We start from the raw sequence: 23,851 nt of genomic DNA, 5'->3' as shown, positions 1-23,851 counted from the left end.
AAAAAAAAAAAAAAAAAAAGGGGGGGGGGTAAAGAGAGAGGGAGAAAGAGGTAGAAGTTGAGCACAACACAGGTGGTCTTAGAAACTCTAACATTTCTTTTTGTCATAAACTCCAGGTCTCATTTGACACCAGATCTTGAAGGGGGTTAAAAACCACTTTAAAATGTTACGTGCGAAGGCACTAGAGCGTGTCCAGAGTAAGAAAGCAAGTGGAAACACCGAGATAGTAATAACTAGCAGAGAAGTGGAACCACCAGGGTGACTGAAGAAAAGAAGCAACTTTTTTCTCCCCCCCCCCGCGCTCGATTTCTGCAAAACAACGAAGAGAGACCAAGTGAAAGATACTTTCCAATCGTTCCTTATGGTCTCGCTTCCTCGCGCACTATTTAATGCACATGTACCACCGCCAGCGAGACATGCCACTACGACCTGTCGTTAACCCCTCCCCGCTCCTCCTCCACGGACCACTTTGGCATTTACCTTCACATGCGATATACAGCCACCTGTACTTATGTACTTTCCAATCAATTAATTAATTCATCGCTTTACATATTCAAAGGGGGATTATCGGAAATTATTGAAATGGAATGTGTAGTTTTGACACTTATAACCACTAGTATTTCGCCACACTTGACATTTGAACCTTCCTCCTCAAAGTGATAAAGTTTCTGACAGATTCTCTCTTGGTTCCCCTGCTTTTTATTCATGAAAATGTATGTGATGGAGGCCTATCTCACGTACTGGAGAGCTCTTCGTCTTTTTAAGCCGTATAAACGCCCAGTGAAACGATAGAAAAAGATGAGAAATTTGACGATGCTACAACAGCCGACAATCAAAGGGGGAAAGAGAGAGTGAGGTAGAATAGTGATTCGTGAGTCTGTATAAGACAGAATCGTCGGCCACTGGGCCTCTCGTAAACGGCAACCGGTCGACATTCCAAAATCAGGTTTTGCGTCCGATATGTCGAAACGCCGCCTAATTCTCGTGTGTGGTACGCGCGGGGGCCTCTAACAGCAGGATCCGACTCCTCAATTCCACGAAGCCCGACGGCTCTTTTAGAGGCCCTTCTAGCCTCCTTTTTACTTCATCTCTTTACTTTGCTTAATTTTTTTCTCAGGTTTTTTGTTTGCCGATGCTTGAACGAAAAAAAAACAGCATCGGTATCGGGGAATTCTCCTATGGAGCCGTACGTAAATGGTCATCAAGACGCGGTGGTTGCGAAGAAACGAAAAAAATTAGAGATAAAATGTGCGAAAAAAAAAAATGGTAAAAGTGTAGGCGAAAAGAGAGGCATGAGAAACATGCAGTGAGGAAAAAAGAGTGAGACGTTTGGTTGTGTCAGTGTGAAGCCGAGGATCTTTTGCCCACGCCACTTATCTACGCTCTCTCACCCACTCAGAGTGGTCGCACCCGTGCTCACACACACTCAGAGGCATATGTGTACGGATACAATAACATCACAGAGCCGCAGCGGCTTAATGAATGAATGAATTGCGTCATCGCAGCAGTGAGATGCGCTACGGACCTTAACACATTTAAAAAACAGTCTGTGTGTATATGAGTGTGGTTAGCTCGTGACTGGTGACCGTGAAAAATAACTAAACGTGAAATACTACGGAGGAATAGTATAGTAGGATAGGTCGATGCACCCATGATTTGATGAGCGTGAGAATGGTTAGGAGGATGATAATATTAATCGATTTATTCAGGTTTTATCTCGCCGGAAGTGAAAAACAGAGGAATGAGTGATGTTAAAAAGGCATGAATCAAATCGCTCTAACGACGGACAATGTAAAGAGTAGATATGCCGGCGAAATTCTCCGAAATTTTTGACGTCTCTCTCTCTATTGGTAGATAATTTATGTGAGGATTTTTAATTGGAATTGATGTCCTGTAGCTCGTAAAAGGGGGAGGTGGACTGCCTCGATTTCGGCGATATATTTCACTCGAAATCCACTCCTCGCAAATTCCTCAAAGGTTTTACCTGAGGATTCCCCACCGTTCTTCTCCTTTTCCAAGATTTTTCGTTGTTTTGCATTTTGATACAAGATACGAGAACGATTAATGATGCCGTTCACATATCTCTTGCGGACATTGGCGACAGCACTGACGCCGTTAACACACCCTCGGGCCGTTGAGTTTTCCGGTTGCATAAAATATACATCGGAAAAACTTTAAATTCTTAACGGATGGGTGGAAAAATGCGGTTGAAAAAGTGGGGGGGAAAGAGCACTGAAATTATCCAGTCAGTGCATTACTATTTTTATTATATACAATTATAATCATTGCACACTGGAAAGTTGGGAATGCATTTGATTATCTCTTGAGTTTTTGAGAATTTCAAGCCATTCGCGCTGACGGATTTGTTGACTCCCTCACACATTGAACAATTTTCCTCAGACAGAGGAAAAAACCGATAATTACTTGTTATGGTTTGTGAGAAATACTGCATTGGAATGCGAAGGAGAGAGGGAAAAAGATAAATATTTAATAAGATGCGATTATGTAACGCTGAGTAATACAGACGAAGAGATAAGAATGTTGTCAAAGTCCAGAAATTTATCCCCTATTGCTCCCGCTGTGACATATCAAACATAAATTTAATGACATTATCTAGTGGGAAAGAAATAGCCGCGGGGGGTGGGGGTGGCGAGAGGAGGAGGGGAATTTGATAGATGAGAAGAAACGAGGCAGACAGTAATAGACACGATTAAACCGTGTCAGCTTCTCATGGAGTGTTCCGGGGCGTCTGAGCTTTTTCTTGGAAATGGCAAACAGTCATCCTAAACCGCCTACGCGGAATCTACATGCAACGGACACGTCAGCTCTACGTTGCACTTTGCCCACGGATGCAGCTTACTCACATCAACTCCCACCCCTTCAGACGTCTGGAGTGCAAGTGATTATAAAAAATATTCAATTGAATATAATCGTGATGCTAATAAAACTTGTCAATCCTGTACTTGGTAAAGTGCAGCGTGACGTATGGTACGGAGATAACAAAAAAAAAAACAATGGAATGGGGACTGAATTTTCCGCTGGGTTACCGTCGCTCGTTAACAAATTTACGAGCGATCATTCGCGAATCGGTGCTGGGGAAATACGATAACGATCTCTCAAAGCAGCACGTGCCGCAGGCTTCTCTACATTGCCGCGAGAAATACCGAGAGAAAGGAGAAAGAGAGAAGAGAAGACGATTGAAATCATTTTCTGGTTGTATATAGACTGCGTATGTACATTTATAACATGTATATCCAGTGGAATTTATTATCACTCAGGCTTGTACATTAGGCGACCCGCCTTACTCAACCTTGCGCAATCATGCGGCGCGCTAGTTCACTAACGAGCATCGGGGGGGGGGGGGCAACGTCAGTGGCGCCTCATTGGCATGTACGTAAACCTAGAATGACGTAGCAATACATAACAGAGTAATTTGTCCACTCGTTGCATACGTAGGCACATGCATATCAATTTGGGGTCGAGGAGTATCTGCTTATCGCTTTGAGTCTTCAACACATTGACTTTGTATTTCACTTGTCAATGCACAGTTTTTCCCCTTGAAAATTCAATGGAAAAAACAATAGTCGTTGTTATGCGAGAAGGAAAAATCACCGACTATTTCCTTATTTTGCATTTCATGTTCTGGGAAGTGATGGGTGTGGTACGTCTGTTTTTGAAAATACCAACTCGGGCACCCGCGCTCCCGGTCAACTACAGCCCTGCCCTGCCCTGACCAATACTCTCTTCATCTCTCCCACCGTCTCCGCCCTTTTTTTTATTACCTCTCACGCGGCGGGCCGTTCTCTCACGAATAGCAAAAGGGCTAACCGCATTCCGACGACCATTTAAACCACTGCCAGCGTCCCACGCCCAACCGCAAGGTGGCCTGACAGGGGCTACCAGTGACGTCATTCAGCTCGCCGCGCGACCTTCGAGTTCCCGCGCTTTCCAGTCGCGATGAGAAGAGAAAACTTGAAACACACGCGCCATCACCATCTATACCCCCGATCAAGTGTGTACAGTCAACAGTTGGCTCTGTACTATTGCAATATCAGTGTGGACGACCGGTAATACCGACGACATTGTTTTATTGAGGAGAAAAAAGAAGCAAATTGAAGCAGCGGCGTGTGAGAAAAAAAACACCTGAATAAGTAGTTTGACAGTTGGCCCGGCCAATGGCCCCTTTATTTCATTAATTCTCAATTCGATACGATACAAGGAGAAGAGAAAGGTGTCACAGTACCGGCCGGCTTATCCGCAGACAAGATGTCGGCGTCTCAAATTAATGTCAAAAGAAAGAATAAATGAATTCGACCGAGTTTCATTCTTACGGACAAAGTGATTCGCTCGAGATACTCTCCACAGGTCGTTTAAATCCACATTTCAAATTGCTCATATATAAACTACACGTGTACATATGGAGGGTATACAAAAGGAACGTTGAGGTGGTGGAGGAAAGAGAGAAGACAAAATAAATACACATTGCAAAAAAAGACTAATAAAAATAGAGAGGAAACGAAAGGACGAAACCGGAAAGATTGCGTGCCGGAGTCTCGGCTGTGTTACTGGACGCTTTATTGCGTGGGCGTCGTCCTCTCACGCGATATATATCCACCAGCGCGTTGTACATGTCTTTTTTTAAATAGCAAGGGAAGGAGATACCTCGGAAATATGTGCAATAATACTGGACTACCCCTGTGATTCATTATTTGTCGGCGCTTGTCAAGTTTAATAAAGTAATCGAGCCAAGTGAATACACACCCGCCTTACTCGCTTTACTTGTATATATTGTTATTTGATTACCGCGACCTCGGACTGGAGCAGTGAGGGGAAAACAGAAAGACCTAAATTGCTACCATCAAAAAATTGTCCTGATACGTTTGATTAGATGACCTTCCAGTTGAATAACATGAATGAATAAAAAATTAACGTCAAAAGTGATGCGGATGGAATCACTTCATTTACAATTACATTCAGCAACTATTCAAAGATATTGCACGCATGCGTATCCCAGTAATGTCTTGAAATGCACGTGTTTATTTCACCGGTAGTCTGTTTCCCGCCCATATATGAAGGATATACATATATATACGCCTCGTCATGGAGCAAACTACATAACGGCACGATTCAGTGTTTCTGTTGAGCAGATGAGTCAAGCATGCCAATACGTGGATATTTCTTTGCCTCTCTATCTCACTCTATGTACAAGTTTCACCGAAGTGAGGCAAATCCAATGGTAGGCATTGGACTGTATGTACCGTCTACGACAGTTGATGGTAGTGGATACACGGTTTACGATATGGCATTCCTCACGTTGACGCGAGAGGACTGCTATGCAGTTGGCTTTAACTATACCCCAAGCATTTGGCCGATTGTCCACACATTGCAATGTTCATAATACCGGATGTCATCATATTGTGCAACATATTATTTTTCCATCTACATTGTTGAGAAAATATGATGATAAATTTTGCATTCATGGCTGTGACATTCCTCTGGCTCGATTATTCATGATTGCTTTTGTGCGTATTTATTAGCATTTAAAAATTTGTTTTTTGCCCGTTATACATGGGTAAGCAGGTCAATTTCTGGACGATTTCAACTTGCATTGAATATTCCATAAATAAAATGAAAATTGGACTGATTATTTCACCTTTCAATAGTGTTACTCAGACATCTGCATAATCATAATTTTTAATTACAGTTAAATTTTGAATAAGTCAATTGTTAATGTTACTAGTTTTTTGATTACTAAATTAACCATCAATTTAAATATTCAAATGCAGAATTATTTTATCAACCAATAATTGAGAAAATTGATTTCCCAATTATTATATTATTTTCCAAATTTTAATGAATGTAAGTAAAACTTAATTACTGTAAAGTGCTACTTCTCATAATATTACTAAAGTAATGATTGATGCCGATCTATTATGTTAGTTGTGTATAATCATGTGATCAATTTAAAAAAAAAAATTTTCTTCTCGTATACCCTTTCGGGTCTTGACGATTTGTTCCCTTCCCACCCCACAACCCCCTGTACCGCATTCGCCGAAGGACAAGGGAAAACCTCATTTTGAGGGAAAAACCTACCCAGGTACAGTCGTCTTTTGCGAGACTCCCGCTCGACAATGAAACCGTGAGATTTAAAGTATCACAAATGTTGGCCCCCCCTCATGTGATCAATTATTTTTTCTATTGATCGACAGTTAATAAATAAAAAAAAATATGTTGTTCAGAAATTACGAGTTCTGGCTGCATTAAACTATTTCTTAATTTAATTATTCTTTGTTTTATTATTTTCACTTCAAATCATTTTTTTCTGCTAAATAAAACATTCCTAAAGGTATGGAAGCCATCATATCCCCATTTAGGTGATTCTTTTATTTTAGATCCTACTACGAAACTCGAATTTCCCTTAACCGTCCAGCAATTGGCCTATTCACCCAACATCAGATGATGTCCGATGTCAAGAGTACTCTGTGGTGGACTAGAATTCACGGAAGTACTTGCTTCTTCAAGCACTGTCAATTGTATGCTTATTCGCATGAGCTGACTGTGAGTGAATTGAATCCACTGAATGCGCTGAATCGATCCACGAGAAACGCGCGGGGTCTGGGGAAAGGGAAAAGCCGAAGGCACGAGAGGAGGGGACGAACGGTATGCGGGCGCGCCCGTTGGCGTCGAGCGACAGAAACTCCGACCCGCGCTTATGCGCCAATAAGAGTAACTGGCCAGGGGACGGCAGAATTTTAGCATTAGCGTCAACGTTGCTCTCCCTTTACTACGACTTGAATTCCCTTTACTCATTTTCCCTGAGCCATTTCTCCGAATGGAATGTTACGAGCGGGTTGGCGATGAGGGGTGAGTGGGGAAAAACGGGAGTCTGAGAAAAATTGAGGGGCACGATATGCGGGCTGAGAATTTCAAGTGTACGAAATACTGCGATGAACGAGATCGAATGCAGCCTTTATGGATGGCTCATCGAAATAAATTTTCAAAAAAAATGCCGGAATCATTTGGTATACGGAGGGAAGTCTTTAGAAAAATTCTAGTGCCCTTAAGGATATCCAGTATCTTTTACAGTTTGGTACAGACTACGCTACAGATTCAACCCTTCGCAATCATCAAATTTGTCAATAAAATTGAGTGACAATTTTTTTTTAAATCATGAATATTCAGCGTCGTTAAAATTACATTTTGCCCAGAATTATTATTTTTTTCAACAATCGTTGTTTATCAATAAATAATTGAAATTGTTTAAACTTGAAAATGCTTGTAATTTTAAAAAATTGCAAATTTTGAATTATTTCATCATCGTTCACCAAAATAAAACTTTTAATTTTTTTCGATTTTTAAAATCTTTTCTAACGGTTCAATATCGAGATTCAAATTCAGGCCTGCAAAGTTTAAATCGAGTTTAAATAATAGCCAAAGTACTTGGATATCCTTAAGTTAAATGTCTGGGGATTTCTGTAAAAATTGCATATCAATATGAGAAAAATTCACCTGGAATTTCCCCTGTTTGTCCTTTGCTCCCGTTTTCTTGGACTAGCACAAGAATTTTTCCAATTAAATTGACTTCACGTTTTTTTTTTCACAAAAAATTATGAACTTACCAGAATCTGATGGTGTTTGTACTCCCAAATTCTCCATGCTCATCGTATTTGGCTGATTTATGTGATAACAGTGATCGCTCAACGTATTTCTGATCTCTGTTTCCATCGCAACGATATTTGTACTTGATGGATTACCGTGATTGGTGCTAGCGACCGCGACCTTCCTCCTCTCTGGGCACTTTCTTACCAGCTGTCCAGTGACCTCGCTAACGGGCGCGGCCTTGGCCATAGACATGCACTCGGACAATTTCTCATTGATGCTGATCTGATCGTGTTTGAATATAGGTGCATCGCACTCACTCTCTGTATCAGACTCTGTTGAGCTCTGTGGTGTTTCTGGTCTCGTTGAATCACCATCACTCTCTAAACTATCGTTACGCCTGTGCTGTTGATAATGTGCCTGTGGTTGTGATTGTTGTGAGGGCTTTACGCGTGATATTAATAAACTACGACCAGCCGGCACCCTTCTGTGCACCTGACTGTCCTTTTTAGCTGGCAGTGTCCTGTTGTGCTCTTTGCTTATACATAGTCCCGCCCACATGCAATCGTGATGACGTATTTTACGTGATTCGTAGCATATATCTTTGCCGTACAGTTCTGATTGTACATTATCCTCGTATGTACAATCGTGATGATGTGTGTACATATCGAGGGGTGTATCCAAGTCAAACTTTTTCCATATATCGTCCGACAGGACAGTGTCCAGTGGCTCCTCGAGCAGACCAATGTCTGGTGAGTCCCACACTGGTACCGGCATTTTGCTGGAAAATACAAATGAATAAAAAATTAGAAGTGCTATTGTGATAAGACCTATCGTGTCATCAGGGTAATTAGTCACTCTTTATGTACTCCGCAGAATTTTTTCTCCCTCAAATTAATTGAGTAAACGCATCTTTTACGACAGGAAACACACGCGTTTCGTGTTGATCAGCAGTTAGAGATAAGTCTACGAATATTCTTTAAAAAATGCAGGTTGGGGGTGAAATGGAAGAGGCAAAAAATATGAGGAATGTTTAATACTTGAGAAATGTCAACGCTCGGAAGTTCGGATCAATGAGACATAAGTAGGCCCTTGTGTGATTCTAGTAGAATTCTTGGAACGCCGATGGGTGATTCTGTCTATTCTCTTCCGAGAAGTACGTCTCAAAGTATATATGGCTTCAGGTACATATGCATGAATATATACATGGAATGTTGAATGCAAGCCTGTGTTATCAGGTGAAACAACGATTACAGTGACTGAGGCTGTCATTTCTCGGTTTTACTTCCTCCAACAGTTCGTCTGAACACTTCATTCATGAATTTTGGAGTTTACAACGGCGTTTTTTTGTCAGACAGGAAGGAAGTGACAGATCGCAATGCTGAGATGTACCACACTGGCTCACCTCTGTCCTCCCTCCTCCCCGTTCTATTCAAAAGGTCAGTGATGTTGAACAAATAGAATGGGAAGAATAGATTTTAATGACTGGAGTTAGAGAGGTGGTGGCGCTCGTGACAGGTGGTAGACGTAGAGTGGCTGAAGTCTCCGTCGGTTTTGGCAACAAATTATGTTTTTCTTTGGTGAAATAAAGTGGAAGAAAGCTGTTAAAGGGGCTCCTCGTACTGTTATTCACGAGGGAGGAGGTAATAAATTGGAGGGGAAAATAACTTTTTGAGAGATTTTTCAATGGATCGTTGGCGGCTGGCAATTTAGAGGTTAGATGGCATTTTGAGGTGTAGGTGAGGGGATGGAGAAGGGCAAGAACGATGGAGACAAGCGGGATATCTAGGGGTTAGAGAGTGGAAGATATTAAAGGTGGCGGTGATGATGTAAATTGAATTCCGAAAAATGAGAAATTGAAATTGAGAGTAATAAAAGGAAAAAGAAGCAACCGGAAATAAGAAAAGTTGGGCAAGGTTTGGATGGACGGAGGGAGTGGCCACGAGGCAACCTGTGACATGGAGAATTTGGGCAGTACCACGGAGGCAGAAGCATAGTTTGGCCGAAGTCTGGGGCACATGAGGAAAGTAAGATAAATTGGAGGGAGCAGGGGAGGCAGAGGAGGATTATGGTAAAGGGTAAACGGAAGAAGGTGATTATTATTTGAATGGTAAAATGAATAAAGGGCATATCTCCCGAGGAGGCTACAAGGGAGATTTTTGTGTGACCCAAAAAATGAGTGAAATTACCATAAATCTTGAGTGATGTGGAAGGCTGAAGGGCAGAAAATATGAGGCACGTAACAGCCGTGAAAAAATCAACATACAACGATGGCAGTGACGCTAAATAATGAGGAGAGAAGGTTATGGCTGAGGTGGACGTTTTGGAGAAGAAACGTAATTTTTGGCGGTATGGCTGTACATATCTTGATTGAGGTAAACCTTGAGAGGCAATTGATCAAAAGAACTGGAAATCGAAAGGGGCGGCTAGAGAAGGACGAGTTGAAGATATTGGCGGATGGGAATGGCTCCAACAGGGATGGGAGAGACTGAGAGGAACAGCGGGAATGCGGGTGGAACCGGACCAGTGGAAGGATGGAGCATCGGAGACGGATCTTTCAGCATGATCGTGACATGTTGTCATTTGTGAAAATTTTCTTAAATTATTTGCAAATGTTCTTAAAAATGGTTCAAAACGGTGTAGATGTCCGCGTTCGCTTCTGGCAAGATCTGGTTACCTTTGTGTTATCGTTCACTTGAGGTTGAGGCGCAAGGCAAATTTTTTATAATTATTATTTTTTTAAATTATTTTTGTTCTATGAAGGAGGAAGGTATGTGTAGATGTAAAACAAAGAAAAACTTTTGTAACATCAAGGAAATAAAGAATTGAACTGATTTTAATGACTGCCTGGGATGATGGCAGAGTCATTGTGAAAAGCGCCCAACAGTTAGTCATTTTCGAAGAAATTTGCGTGTCTGTTAGATGCGCATATTTGCCGTGGGTACATGTAGTGATTGTGATCTTACTTATGGCAAAGAAGAAAAGAAAAATAAATTTGATTGAAGATTAAATGGACAATTTTTTTTGTGGATCTATTTCAATTAGACTCCCTCGCGCGTCCCTCTCTTTGCCAATAAAAAATGTACCCTGAACAATTCTTATCCACAAGAATGGTAGATCGTATTTTTGGGGTAGAGAAGTAAGAGTGAGGCCTTTGTAAATCATTCGTCCGTGAAAAAAAAACTCACGACAGGAGAAAAACAATGACAGATCTGTTGCTCCTTCTTTTTCACGTTTTCGTTTTTATCTTTCTTCTCGTGGGCCACACTCACTCTCTCTCTCTCTCTTTCACACTCGATTTCGTCCACCACGACTCGCACTGTCTCACTCCCGCGCCCCTGCTAACAATCCAGTATTCCACACAAAAGACGCCAAAAAAGGAAGACGGGGGGGGGGGGATCACCTTCAACGGAGCCTCTTTCGCGGGTCAACCTCAGGAGCGCGTAAAGGAAAAAACTTGGAACGGTCCCGGTGTGGTGAGAAAGAAGTGGGGAAAACCGAAAGAACTAAATGCGAGCGAGGAGCCCCTGGGTAACGGAGAAGGAACACGAAAAAAAAATGAAAAATAAAAAAGAACTTTGCACCGTCTAACCGTTTTTCGGAGCACTTGGTCGGCCCTTTTCTCCCTCTTTACTCTGTCTCTTCGTGTCCTCCTGGGGAAAAAGGGGAGTGAAGAAGCTTCCCCTTGAAGAATACTTCACTTTCCTTTGGTAATTACGAGAAATGAACAATTATCCATCGGGATGTAACTCGTTAGGCAATCCCAATGAAAGAATTTACTTCGGTAAATTGAGTGAGTTATTGAAGTATTTAATTGATTCTACGAGAATGAATCAATTAATTTTTCAGTAGGTTTAAATGAAAAAAGATTCGATGAAATAATTTGTCTGATCGTTGTCATTGATTAACAATTTTCTATCTAACAATTTACTATCATCGCGGCAAATCACGACAATCGGCTCCAGACTTACTCCCAAAAGCTCGTGAGAATAACTGTTTTACTCTACAAATGCTACTCTCTCCTCGGGGAATCTAACATGCACGCAAACTTGGTTAATTTCACGTAGAACATGGGCATTAGTACGGCATAAGGGGAACAGATTACAGAGTCTAGACGACAGACAGTAGGGCTGGGGGTATGTAGGTGATACAAAAAGGAATTAACCGCGCTAGCTAGTAAGTGAGAAGCTACAACAGAATGGTCTCATGGAATTTAATGGGTTAATTAATTTCAATAATGTTGGAAGAATGCATATGATAATGACACTACAATAATCCCACCCGGATTCTCGAATAAATAATCGAGAAGATTAATCTCTTTTTTTTCCTCCTATCAAAGTCACTTGGGAGGTTGAACAGTAAATATTTCTTGCTATTTATGGCTTGATATTAGAAGCGGTGATTATATTTCACCGAAAATAAATACGCTCGACTGCAGTGTATTTCAAAATTTCGGGTAGATTATTTTCAAAGTTTCTTATCTTAAAAGACATTCATTTTATTTTGATAGATGTTTCTTGGAATTAAGTCGGTACGTTGTTAAAAATGCTCACTGAATTTTCCGTGTCCAACCCAGAAATTTTTATCATGTTTAATTTCCACTGAAATTTCAGGACAGCTTGTCATTAAAAAAATCTATAATTGATTAATTAATCCATTGATTTTTTCTCCGAATTATCAGAAAATCAATAAAATATACTCGATTTTTCAGTTAAATTATTCCATGAAAATTCGGAAAAATCAGGAAAATTCCAGAAGAAATTGAAAATTCATGTCATTTTGTTTCTGAATCTTCGTGTTCCATAGAAAATTCTACCAAGTTGAACAGTCGTGAATTTCCTTGAATTCTTCCTAAAACTTGGAATTTCATAACCATTATTCCCCTAAATCAGATGCCATGTCACGCTCATGTGAATTACTCCCATATTTTTAATGAAATTTCTAAAAATTTCCAACAGTGTAAGAGAAATCAAATTTATGTCGTTTTCAAAAGGCAGAACACTGTGGAAAATGACAACACATTTTTTTGAATTAATATCCTACAATTTTTTTTCAGCGAGACGGATGGTTGACTTCACGATGGCGTAAGAAGTTGCAAGAGCGCGCGAATCGTAGGATCGATCTGTGTGCCGGCTCCACGACCCACGCGGCCCACTAAAAAGCCGGTCGAGTCTTTTGTTCACTGGGCGTATCACACACACCGGCTTCTATGAAAATCGATATGTAACATAATCGCGAATTGATGCCCCCAGAAGAACCCTTGCATTCTCACAGTCGTCTATTCACAATTGCGCAATGTTACGAGAGAGTAAAAAAACCGGAGCTAGAAGAAAAACTACATGTTTAAATCACTGTGTTGTGAAAATTGCACAAAACGATGCAACAGCCGCGCGCCGACACTTTTTTGTTCCACGAGAGCGCCAAAAACAGTAAATACACACAAGCCGATGATTCCCGGAAATCCATGGGAAAGAGTAGAGAAGAAAAAAAACAAATGCCAGTATTACAAACCTGTGTTTGTGTTGAAGTAATCCAAGAGGGAGAAAAAATGTCAATGACGGGGATGCACTGTTATATTAATCACTCAAACTATTTCAGGTATTTCTCCGACAATATCGGATAACGGAACTTCAAATATTTGGCCAGTGGCTCGTGGAAGTTAATTAAACACCCGAAGTATTTATTTCTCCGAAATGAGTTTGTCTCACAAAAAAATAAACACACGATTGAATTTTGTGTGCTCACGGTATTTGAATGAGAAACAATAAACTTTTTTCCTCTATTCCTCTGAGGAAAATATTCAAGTTTTCTGCGCAACCGGCACTGGCGCGAATTCTCGTTGCCTGACAATGAGTGATCAAGTTCAAATTAATCGTTGAAAAAATCATCACAAGACACAAGACAACAGTTCCTGAGATTGGCCAGACCCGGAGTCGTGTACATTGTCATAAATGATGGTGAGTTATGATAATTGTTACTAAAGTATATTTAGTAAATTGTATTCGATGCCGTGCGGGCTTGTTCGTTGTGTAAAATTATTGGAACACAGTCGCACGCTGTACACGGGAGAGGCCGTCCTCGACTGGAGAGCCGGTTAGAGGCGACTGAACGTTCACAGGCCACGCCGTTTCCATCTTCCCGTATCATATCCCACCCCCCGGACGCCGAGGAACCCGGCGCCAGGAGCGTCACGTACATCATCTGCGCCCTCAGACGGCTCAAACGTGCTAATACAAAATCCCCCGTAGTTTACCGCGCGGTCTCACGTTACAGGTTCTATCGTTTGGGTTACAGGTTCTCTGCGCTCTTTTCATTTCTCCTTGTGTGATAAAATCTGAGAGAATTTTGACGACAGAAAGCCGGCGTTGAGCGTCTCTACTCGTCATATAAACGTTGTATGAAAATCATTTTAATTTGGGAAGAAAACCAAAATTATTTGATGATTCATTACGACAGATTGATGACGCCACATCTTTCATTTTTCTTATACACGGCATCAGGGAGGTACGAACGCCTAGAAGTGAAATTTGTACCTCCCTTTTTACTATCGGTTAGCCGGCATGGACTTATGCATACTTCGATAATATCGATAACATTCCGCAAATTTTACGCCCTAAATGACCCTAGGGCGTGAAGAATATCTTCGCTTAAGAAGATAGTAAAATAATTTAACATGAGTTTAAGGATATCCAAATACTTTGGCTATTTTTTCTCCAGTTATATGTTTTTCTACTTTTGTAGTTGAACACCAGAGATTTCAGTTGAGCCCCATTTGACCCTAAGTTTTCGGAGATTGTACAACGATTTTATTACTTGAACTTTACAGGTCGGAATTTGAATCTCTATATTGAACCGTTAAAACACTTTAAAAGTCTCAAAAAAATTGGGAAGTTTACTTTTGAAGGAAGAATGATAAACTAATTTAAAAATTGCAATTTTTGAAAATTACGAGCGATTTATATAAATAATTTATGAACTATCAGTTTTCCACCATACAAATCATTTGTTCGGAATCGTAACAAATTCAGTTATATTCAGAATTTTACCAGAAATGGACTTCATGCCTAAAATAATAAGGTTTTTCAAAGTTTAAACAATTTCCGTTAATTATTGACAAACAACGAATGTTCAAAAAATTAATAATTATACAAAATGGAAAAAATATTTGGATATTCTTAAGGATATCCAAACACTTCGGCTATGTTTTCTGCACTGAAATGTTTTTCTACTACATATTGTAGTCAAACATCAGAGCGTTCATTTGAGCTCCATTTTACCCTAAGTTTCCGGACATTTTACAGTGATTTTATCATTCAAACTTTGTAGGTCTGAATATGAATTTCGATATTAAACCGCTGGAAAACATTTTTTAAATCAGAAAAAAATAGAAAGTTTAATTTTGGCGGTAGATCGATGAAATAATTAAAAAATTGCAATTTTTAAAAATGACGACCATTTCCTCTGAATAATTTATAAACAATCAATTTTTGACCAAAAAAATCATTTGTTCAGAATCGTAACAAATTTATTCATACTCAGAATTTAAATAAAGTTTCCGAAAGTTTCAAAAATTTCAGTTAATTCTTTATAAACAACGAATGTTCAAAGAAATGATAATTTGTTGCAAAATGTAATTTAAATGACGCTAAATTTTCATGATTTTTCTGATTGAAAATGGGTGAATCTATAGTGTGGTCTGTACTAAATTGTATCCTTAAATGGCAGTTGGGGAGACAAAATCGTAAATATCTCAGAAGCTAGAATCGACAAAGCGGGAAGTCCTCTTCATGCGGAAGTCAACAATTGATTATGCATTACAAATTGGTGTCATTCATCAAAGTGATAAAAGACAAAAAATACAACGAACATTGGAAGGACAGCAGTGGAATTTACTTTCCCATTAAAATCAGTAGTGGAGGGTTGCCACGGTTTCAGCATATCCAAATATTCTGTCCATTTTTTTTCGGTAAAATCCTTCCCAACATTTCTAATTTAGAAACAGACCTCCCATTTAAGCCCCATGGGACCACAGGTTACCGAACACTTTGCGGTGACTTTATCACTCAATCTTTGAAGGTCTACATTTGATACTCCATTTTCAAACGTTAGAAAAAATTTCCAAATCTGAAAAAATGAAAGCCTACTTTTCTAGAAAAATTCATGAAGTAATTTTAAAATTGCTATTTTTAAAGATTGTGTCCGCTTCTATATTTCCATTCATAAGCAATCAATTTCTCACCTTGAAAATCACTTTTTCGGAATCGTACCAAATTTTTCAATACTGAACAGTTTCGGTAAAATCTTTTAATTATAAAAACTAGATTTTTTACAATTTAAATAATGTTCATTATTTATTTATGAGAAGAGAATTGGGAAGAGAGTAATTCATTCCGAAATGTAATTTCAGTGACGTTGCTTATCCATGAATTCTTTCAATTTTTTCTCAAACAATTCAACTGACAAATTTTGTGATTAGATATCTTCAGATCTCGTGTGGCTCGTACGAAGCTCTACAAAGTACTTGAATGTCCAGTATCTCGGAATTTAAAAAATAAACACTTTTAACTGTGAGAAATATATTGATTATAGACCACAGGTGAATAATCTAAATGGTTCGACGTACTGGTGAACAAAGATCGGAGGAAAAATGTTATTTTGGAAAAACCCAATCGTTTCCTTGGGGAAAACGAAAGAAAAATAGCGCCGTGCTCCCAAAATCTCTAGTGGTATTAACTGAATCCCTTTCTCACTAATTAGGAGTAAAAATATCAATGACTCTGGGTATTTAAATTAGATTAGACTCTCGCACTGCTTCCAAAGGCGCCACGCAGCCAGGTTTAATGCAGAGATTTAAAGCTTTAAAGTAATTCCGCAGTCTAATTTTGGGATAAAGAGTGGGGGTAAACATCAAAGTTGCCGACACTCAGCTGCATCGTTCGAAAATAAAAATATGAAAATTTTAAAGTTTCATGAGTCAATGAAAATTGTACCGATCGCGTTCTTTTTCATTTATGAGTCATAATTGATCAACCGGCATTTTCGTTAGACGAAGTTGGTGTTACTATTCTTCGATATGAACTTATACTACGCTTTGCTCCCATTTACTAAGGGACCTAAAGTCAAGCTAACCCTGTGGGTTCAAACGTTTTCTCACCATTGCCATGTTAATAAATTTATTATGAATAAACTCCAGTAAAGTCGTTGAGTGTAACAAAGAAAAATAAATTGAAAAAGCCTAAAAAGGTTATTCATCATTGATAATTTTTTCCATGAATTCTAACTTTGATAAGCGTAAGAAATTCATCCATCAAATTCTTTCTTCAATAATAATTAATCTAGAAGTGGAAAAATAACCCAGAGGATTTAAAGGTTTTTTCTTCAAAATTTCGGATTTTTTCTTTCAAATTTCGGCTCTCCATCCCTCACATCTGTTCCATAAAATCATACAGGAAGATTCGTGGACGAGAAAAATGTAATCTCGTTGTGAAGATCGTCCAAACAAAAATCTAAGAACAAAAGTCCAAGTCACAAGTTGCCATGAACTCTTTCCTTCAGATTAATGCTTAAAAATTGCCACAAATTTGTTCATGTTAAAATATGAAAAATAACCGTTACAAAAACGTTTGTTATGATAGCATATGGCATCATATATTTCTCATCGTTGGTTTATTATCTCTATTCGTGTCAAAACAATCAATTGACTTATCATTTTTCCGTTTCGTATATTGTGCCATCGATGCAATATAATGATGATCGCGCTAGCGCAGAGAAGCGGCAAGGGAAGTTAGTGGATAGCCCTTGACACACTGAGTTACACAATCTCATTCATTACACGGAAAGCGACGCGACGTCGTCGCAGCACGTCCGTTGTCTAAAGAGAGCGTTGAAACCGATGTAATTACAGGAATACATATTCATATCGGAGGAAAAAAAATGCGCAGACGATTGAAAAATATTATCCGAACCAGGCTTAGAATTCCACAAATTCTTGTGATCAATCACAGCATTCCACAAGCACAAAATGAAGATAAAAATCAAATGTGAGCTACCGATAAGAGAAACTTTCGCCCCGTACATTAGGAAATTTTTATCATGTATTTCTACAGAGAAAAAACATTCTTGAATCAAGAATATACTGCTCGCCCGAATGAAGAATACCTTTAAAATATACCTCTCGGATTCTCCGGATTCTTTCACTGCAGTGTTTCATCTCATTTTCTCTAGCATTGCATTCCCAATGCATTTTTTCTCATCGCAGGCGTGAAAGATCGTTCTTTCCATAGCTGCTTAGCTTATATTCCAAAAATTAAGGATATGCTGAAATGCTGTTCTACTTGTGTGATCGAACCTCAAAGCTTTTTGAGCCCCATTTGGCCCTATAAGTTTCCGGACATTTTACAATGATTTTATTATTTAAACTTTGCAGGTCTGAATTTGAATCTCGATAATGAACCGTTAAAAAATATTTTAAAAATTTTAAAAAAAATTAGAAAGTTTACTTTTGGAAGAAGTTTGATGAAATAATTTAAAAATTGTAATTTTTTAAAATTACAAGCATTTTCTATGAATAATTTATAAATAATTGATTTCGTGCTTCAAAACAAAAGGTTTCTTAAAGTTTAAACAATTTCAATTATTTATCTATAAACAACGAATGTTTAAATAAATAAAAATTCTGTGTAAAATGTAATCTGAATAAACGCAAAATATTCATGATTTTTTCAAATTCTTCTCACGAGATTTAATTGAAAAATTTGATGATTAAAAATAGTTGAATCTATCGCGTGGTCTGTTCCAAACTGTAAAAAATACTTGGATATCCTTAAGACTACGGCACAACACAGTGCACTGGCCCTACAGGGCTCGGACATTCTCAAATACAGAATGACTATGCATGACTCGAGAATAAAATATTGTTCATTCATGAATATCTCTCTGAGATTCGTGAATGAAGAATATTTCAGTAGCTTTCAGTAGTAAAAGGTAAATATGACAATTTAGCTCCTAAGTTGAGTGTTCGTAAAATATCTCGGAATCCAAAAGATCTAGCGGCGTTCTTGTTACAAGGTTTCTTGCAGCTCGCGTTTTTTGCTCTATAAAAAACGGCCATGAAGAAATTTCACCATCTTTCTTGGATTCCAACATATATCTCGAAAATTCACCTACACTGTTGTAAAAAAAATGAAATTTCGTGGACAGTTGACTAGTAATTTTTAGGACAGTGACAGTGAATGCGATTTAGGGGGAAAAAATCATGAAATTTCAGATTTCACTGAAAATTCAGTAAAATTCCAGAATTAGAGCAGCATAAAGACGAAAATTCCTTAATTTATTTGACTTTCCAATCTAATATTAATATTCAGTGCCAAATTACATTGAATTTTCACTGAAATCTAAAATTTCATGATTTTTTCCCCTAAATCGTTCCCCTAAATAAATTCAAGAATATATTTACCGGAATTTTCTTGTTTCCTATTCATTTTCAGGGAAACATGGAAGTGAAATTGACAGTTTTCCTTGATTTTTCCACAAAACTCTGACTTTTCAATGACGAAATTCCTGAAAACTTCAGTGGTAATTAAATTCGATAAAAATTTCCAAAAAGTGTACCGGAAATTACAGACAAAATTTTTCAACAATGTAGGGGAAAAGTCATCTTGTTTCCCGTTATGACTTGGCATCAGATTTATTTTCAAAATGAGAACAACAAATTATTCTTCGGTCGAAAATTAAAAAATTCTTAATCCAACAACAGAAATTTCTCAAATTTTTCAGTATGCGACTGAAGAATATTTTCTGCGAATCAATATTATACAACAAATTGGAGAGTAATTCTGCTCTTGATTGAAGAATGCGGATATTATTCCATGAAGAATTCCAAGACATCCTTGTCCTTGACTGAAAAAAGTCCGTTATTCTAGTTAAAATACCGTTGCTCTTCCACAAATAAGAGCCATATTCTCTTATCAACAATCATACGCTCGCCATAATATCTTTATATTCATCAAAATTTTTCCTAGAAACAAATTTCGCCTTCTCGACTCAATCATCCATCTTTTTCGGTGTCCAAGGGTGCGCAGTACCCTAGCGCCGCTATTGGAGACACGCGTGAGGAGCCGCCGCGCCCGAACGCGGTAACATAATATAACATTAATCACAAATTAAACTCGTCCCTCCCGAAAATTCATGCATGAAATCAATCTGCATAATAAACTCCTCCTAGTTATTAAAAAATCACCACTTGTCGTGGTGTACTTCAAGAGATTTCTTGTTAAATGAAATTGGCGGGGTACTACTTGTAGACGCGGCGTGCGCAACTCGGTCGCAATAGACGAGGGAATGAAAATGGGTAGAGAATTGACAGTGGGGGAATCGAGCGCGGCCGTACTACAGCGCCGTCTTCCCACTGTTCCTACTGTACGGCTGAACAAGTTTAATTTTGCTCACGACTCACCTCGGGGGCACTTAGCACACCCTCAAGACCAAATCCAGAAGCGAGCCAAGGGCGGTGGCTCCATCGAGCATTTGAACACGCTGAGAGAAAAACTTACTTTTGACAAAAATGATTTCCTTGACAGGATAAACAGGTTAATTTCTCGTTGATTTCTGTTTTCATAGAATGTTCCATAAATAATAAAATGAAAATTGTACGGATTATTTCACTTTTCATTCACTTTTCATCAATCATCGGCCAGTCGTCCAGAAATCACAGGTTTCGGCTGCATTGATCTATTTCTTAATTTAATTAGTCTTTGTTTTGTTATTTTGACTTTAAATAATTTTTTTCTGCTAATTAATTGAAACATTCTTGAAGTTATGGAAGCCATCATATTCCCATTTGGGTGATTCTTTTATTTTAGATCCTACCACGAAACTCGAATTTCCCTTAACCGTCCAGCAATTGGCCTGTTCACCCTACAAGAAAATATCCTCGTGTCAATTTCTAGAATCGTGAAATCACCTGGTAAATGATTTTGTGCTTATCCTAGAGAAACAAGTCTTTCAACAGGATGAGATTCTCTTGTCCCGAGAATATTTTTAAGTGTTAGTATTAGTCTTCCTATAAATTCATGTAATTTGTACCGTAAAACATTTAAGGTTTGTCCGATTAAAATAGCCCGGGAATAAACAGTTGAAAATTTTCGCCTGAATTTCCCGTGCCAAGCCGTGAAAATTTTTATCGTGTTCCATTTCCACTGAATTTTCAGGAATTATTGACATTGAAATATCAAATATTCCATTAATTTTCGGTTCAAATGATCGGAAAATCAATACAATATTTGGTTTTTCAGTTAAATCATTCCGTGAAAATTCATAAAAATCAGGAAAATTCTGAGAAAAATTGAAAATTCATGTCATTCTGTTTCTGAATATTCATGTTTCATTGAAAATTAAATCAAGTTGATGAATTTCTCATGAATTTCCTTGAATTCGTCCTAAAATTTGAAATTTCATAACCATTTTTCCTCTAAATCTGATTCAATGCCACTCTCATGGGCGTTACTATACTATCATATTTTCCATGAAATTTCAAAAAATTTCTGACAGTGTATTACAGAATATGAATGTACCGGTCGAAATGACATCTTTTAATGAACAGAATATCTTTTTGTACGAAGTAAACCTTTGTGAGAATTACACTGCTAGAAAATTACTCTCGAAATTTCAAGTGAAAAAACAGTAAATTTTAACAACGCCAAAGTTACATGAAATTTCTGTATATTTCTTCATTGACGAATTCATTAATTTCTTGAATATTCAAGTAATTCTCTATTTTCAGGTCCATACACTGAGAGAAAAAATTATTCCTGCCAAGGATTGATATTCTCGTCAGAAGATAATATTTTTTCAGAACGAATTTTTCCAGGACAGTCATTTTCAGAGAGTCCAAGTCTATCCTCAAAAATTACAGTGATATTGAACAATCTGATTATTATGCTACATATGACCTTGACAAAATGTTCTCCGATATCTTCCGGATTTTACAAATTGGCGATTTTCTCAGGTAAAGAAAATTGGAATAATTCCAAATGTTAATAATTATTATTGGAGTTTCTTCGAGGTCATATGCAGAAGAATATTCTTATAGATCACCATAATTCTCACGCTTGGAACTGATTTCGGAGCACCTGGAAATGACTGGCCTGGAGAAATACGTTCCAAAAGAGATATTTTCTTCTACTAAGAGTATGAAAAAGATTCCCAATCTATTAAAAATTGAATCGCATGTGACGGTCAATTTTCGCGATGAGCTTTCAAATTCAAGTTTCCCTTGAAAAATCAATGATTGTTTAACATGAAAACCCCAATTTCCTTGAATTTTCAAGATGAATGAGAAATTTAGTGAAGGCTTTCATGTGAAACTGAATTCAACCTCACAACATGGAAAATTCAGATGACGCTGTGATTGAAATTTCAAGAAATTTCTAACAGCGTAGTTTTTTCTCTCAGTACAGTATTATACATATAAAAATGCCTTCATCAATTCACGAATGAACTGTTATACAGCCATATAGCTCAATGACACCCAGCGTCTCGTTCACTCCCTGACCATCTCCAGTGTCACATCTATCTTTACGCTGCAGCTGAATGTTATCAGCTTCTGGCCCTATTAGTCATAAAAATTTGATTGTGAGTAAAAGATACTCACGGTCGACAGAGGATCCCTCAAGATTATTTGCATTCTCGTGGGATTTCTCATGCCACTGACGTCATTGAAGCGGAAAAATATCGTTAATGTTATCTGGGATCGTCTTACTGCATTGCATAGATCCCGTGTTGACTAAAAGCTTCGAATAAAAAACATGAAACATACGATAGAGACGATACCCGACAGATTGAACTTGACTGGTGCCGAACACGGGGCCCCGCATTTGTTGCAAAAAAAGGAAGCACAGTCAGAAGCCAGTGTGAAACTCGATAGTACTGAAAAATGATCCACTTTTTGGAGGTAACCGCGAGTGTCACGAGGTTTAAGACAGCACTAAAAAACGAGAGGTGGAGAATAAAAAAAAACGTAATGGTGCCAGTTAATTTTACGGAAATACATGCTACTTTTCTCATCCTTATACTTCGTTGCTGACAGATATTTCATAACAAGGGAAATGTATAAGTAAGGCTAATTTGCTCTTTCTCTCATTCTCATTGTGCAATCGAATTAATCTTCTGTGGGTAGACGGAAATCCCATGGATAATTAAGTTTGCGGAGAAGATGAAGGAAAAAGGGTGGTAGCATGGGGATGATATGAATTCCTTGGAAATAATCCTCACGGTGACCACAATTACAGTGTTAAGTCCACTGTTTGAATTTATCGTACTGCTGAAAAGGTATCGGGGTACATTTCTCTGGAAAAAAATTCTCGTAAATTACTCGAGTGAAATGTCTCCTTCAAAGTTCTTTCCAAAAATTTATCACGGAAAATATTGGTCAATAGAAAACGAAAATTTGAAAGAAAAATTCAGTTTTCAATAAGTGATGTAGAGAAATCAAGTGTTTGCCGGATTTATAATATTTTAAGGGAGACTACTATGAGTTTTAAAATTCCGGACTATTGGAATAAGATTTCTCATACATTGAAGATCGATTATATATGTCTATATATGTAAAACAGATAATTAGTGCAAAACAATTAATTACTTTTTGTTAGTTTGTCCAGTGCCTCCAATTTTTAAGATACAGCGGTTTTTCTTTTCAAAGTTTTTGAAAAAATGTGTGCAATAAGAATTACGAATTTGTTATTTGATATTAAACTCCAACATGGCTAATTTCGTTATTTTTTTTATAAAAAATTGCAGCATTCATGTAGAATAGCCCGAAAAATGTTTCTGAAAGAATCGAGAATATATTTTAAATATTTTAAGGGTTACGAAGGCCAAAATAAGGATCCCGAGGGTCAGAATTAGGGTCATGAGGGTCAGAATACAGATCGCGAGGATCAGAATAAGGTTCACCAGGGTCGGAATTAGGATTATCGGGGTATATGGGCATTGGCGAGCGGAGCAAGCAGGGGCGTAGCCCCGTAGTTGAAAAAATAAATACTTCTCTCAAATAAATGGATATTTGGCAAAAATATATATTTTCTCAGTTTACTAGAAAAATAGCCCTAAATCTTTGAAAATACTCTCGTTTGGCTTGAAACATAATATCTCTCAGCTATTCAACGAGGGCTCACGCGGCGTCAGATTATACTCTATCACTCATTAACCTCATAATTTTTTATGAATTTGTTGCTCAAGCATTCAAATTTGAAAT

The 23,851-nt window shown here is 38.1% G+C and overlaps 1 protein-coding gene across 2 annotated transcripts in view; it reads right to left on the bottom strand.

The window, feature by feature from the left end:
• LOC107046241 (N-myc proto-oncogene protein) overlaps nucleotides 1-13,686 on the bottom strand; it is a 25,678-nt gene extending 11,992 nt beyond the window's left edge. For both annotated transcript variants that reach the window (XM_015268822.1, XM_015268826.1), the window contains exons 1-2: nucleotides 13,111-13,686; nucleotides 7,620-8,380 (exon numbers count right to left, since the gene is read on the bottom strand). In XM_015268822.1, the coding sequence (XP_015124308.1) occupies nucleotides 7,620-8,376 (757 nt within the window). In that variant the 5' untranslated portion in view covers nucleotides 8,377-8,380; nucleotides 13,111-13,686. The remainder of the gene's footprint in view (nucleotides 1-7,619; nucleotides 8,381-13,110) is intronic.
• Nucleotides 13,687-23,851: the final 10,165 nt, after the last annotated feature.

Source organism: Diachasma alloeum, unplaced genomic scaffold (genome assembly GCF_001412515.2).
Source record: "Diachasma alloeum isolate Michigan unplaced genomic scaffold, Dall2.0 Dall_scaffold_00181, whole genome shotgun sequence".
In the NCBI taxonomy this organism is placed as follows: domain Eukaryota; kingdom Metazoa; phylum Arthropoda; class Insecta; order Hymenoptera; family Braconidae; genus Diachasma; species Diachasma alloeum.
This window is presented reverse-complemented; position numbering and strand designations above follow the sequence as displayed.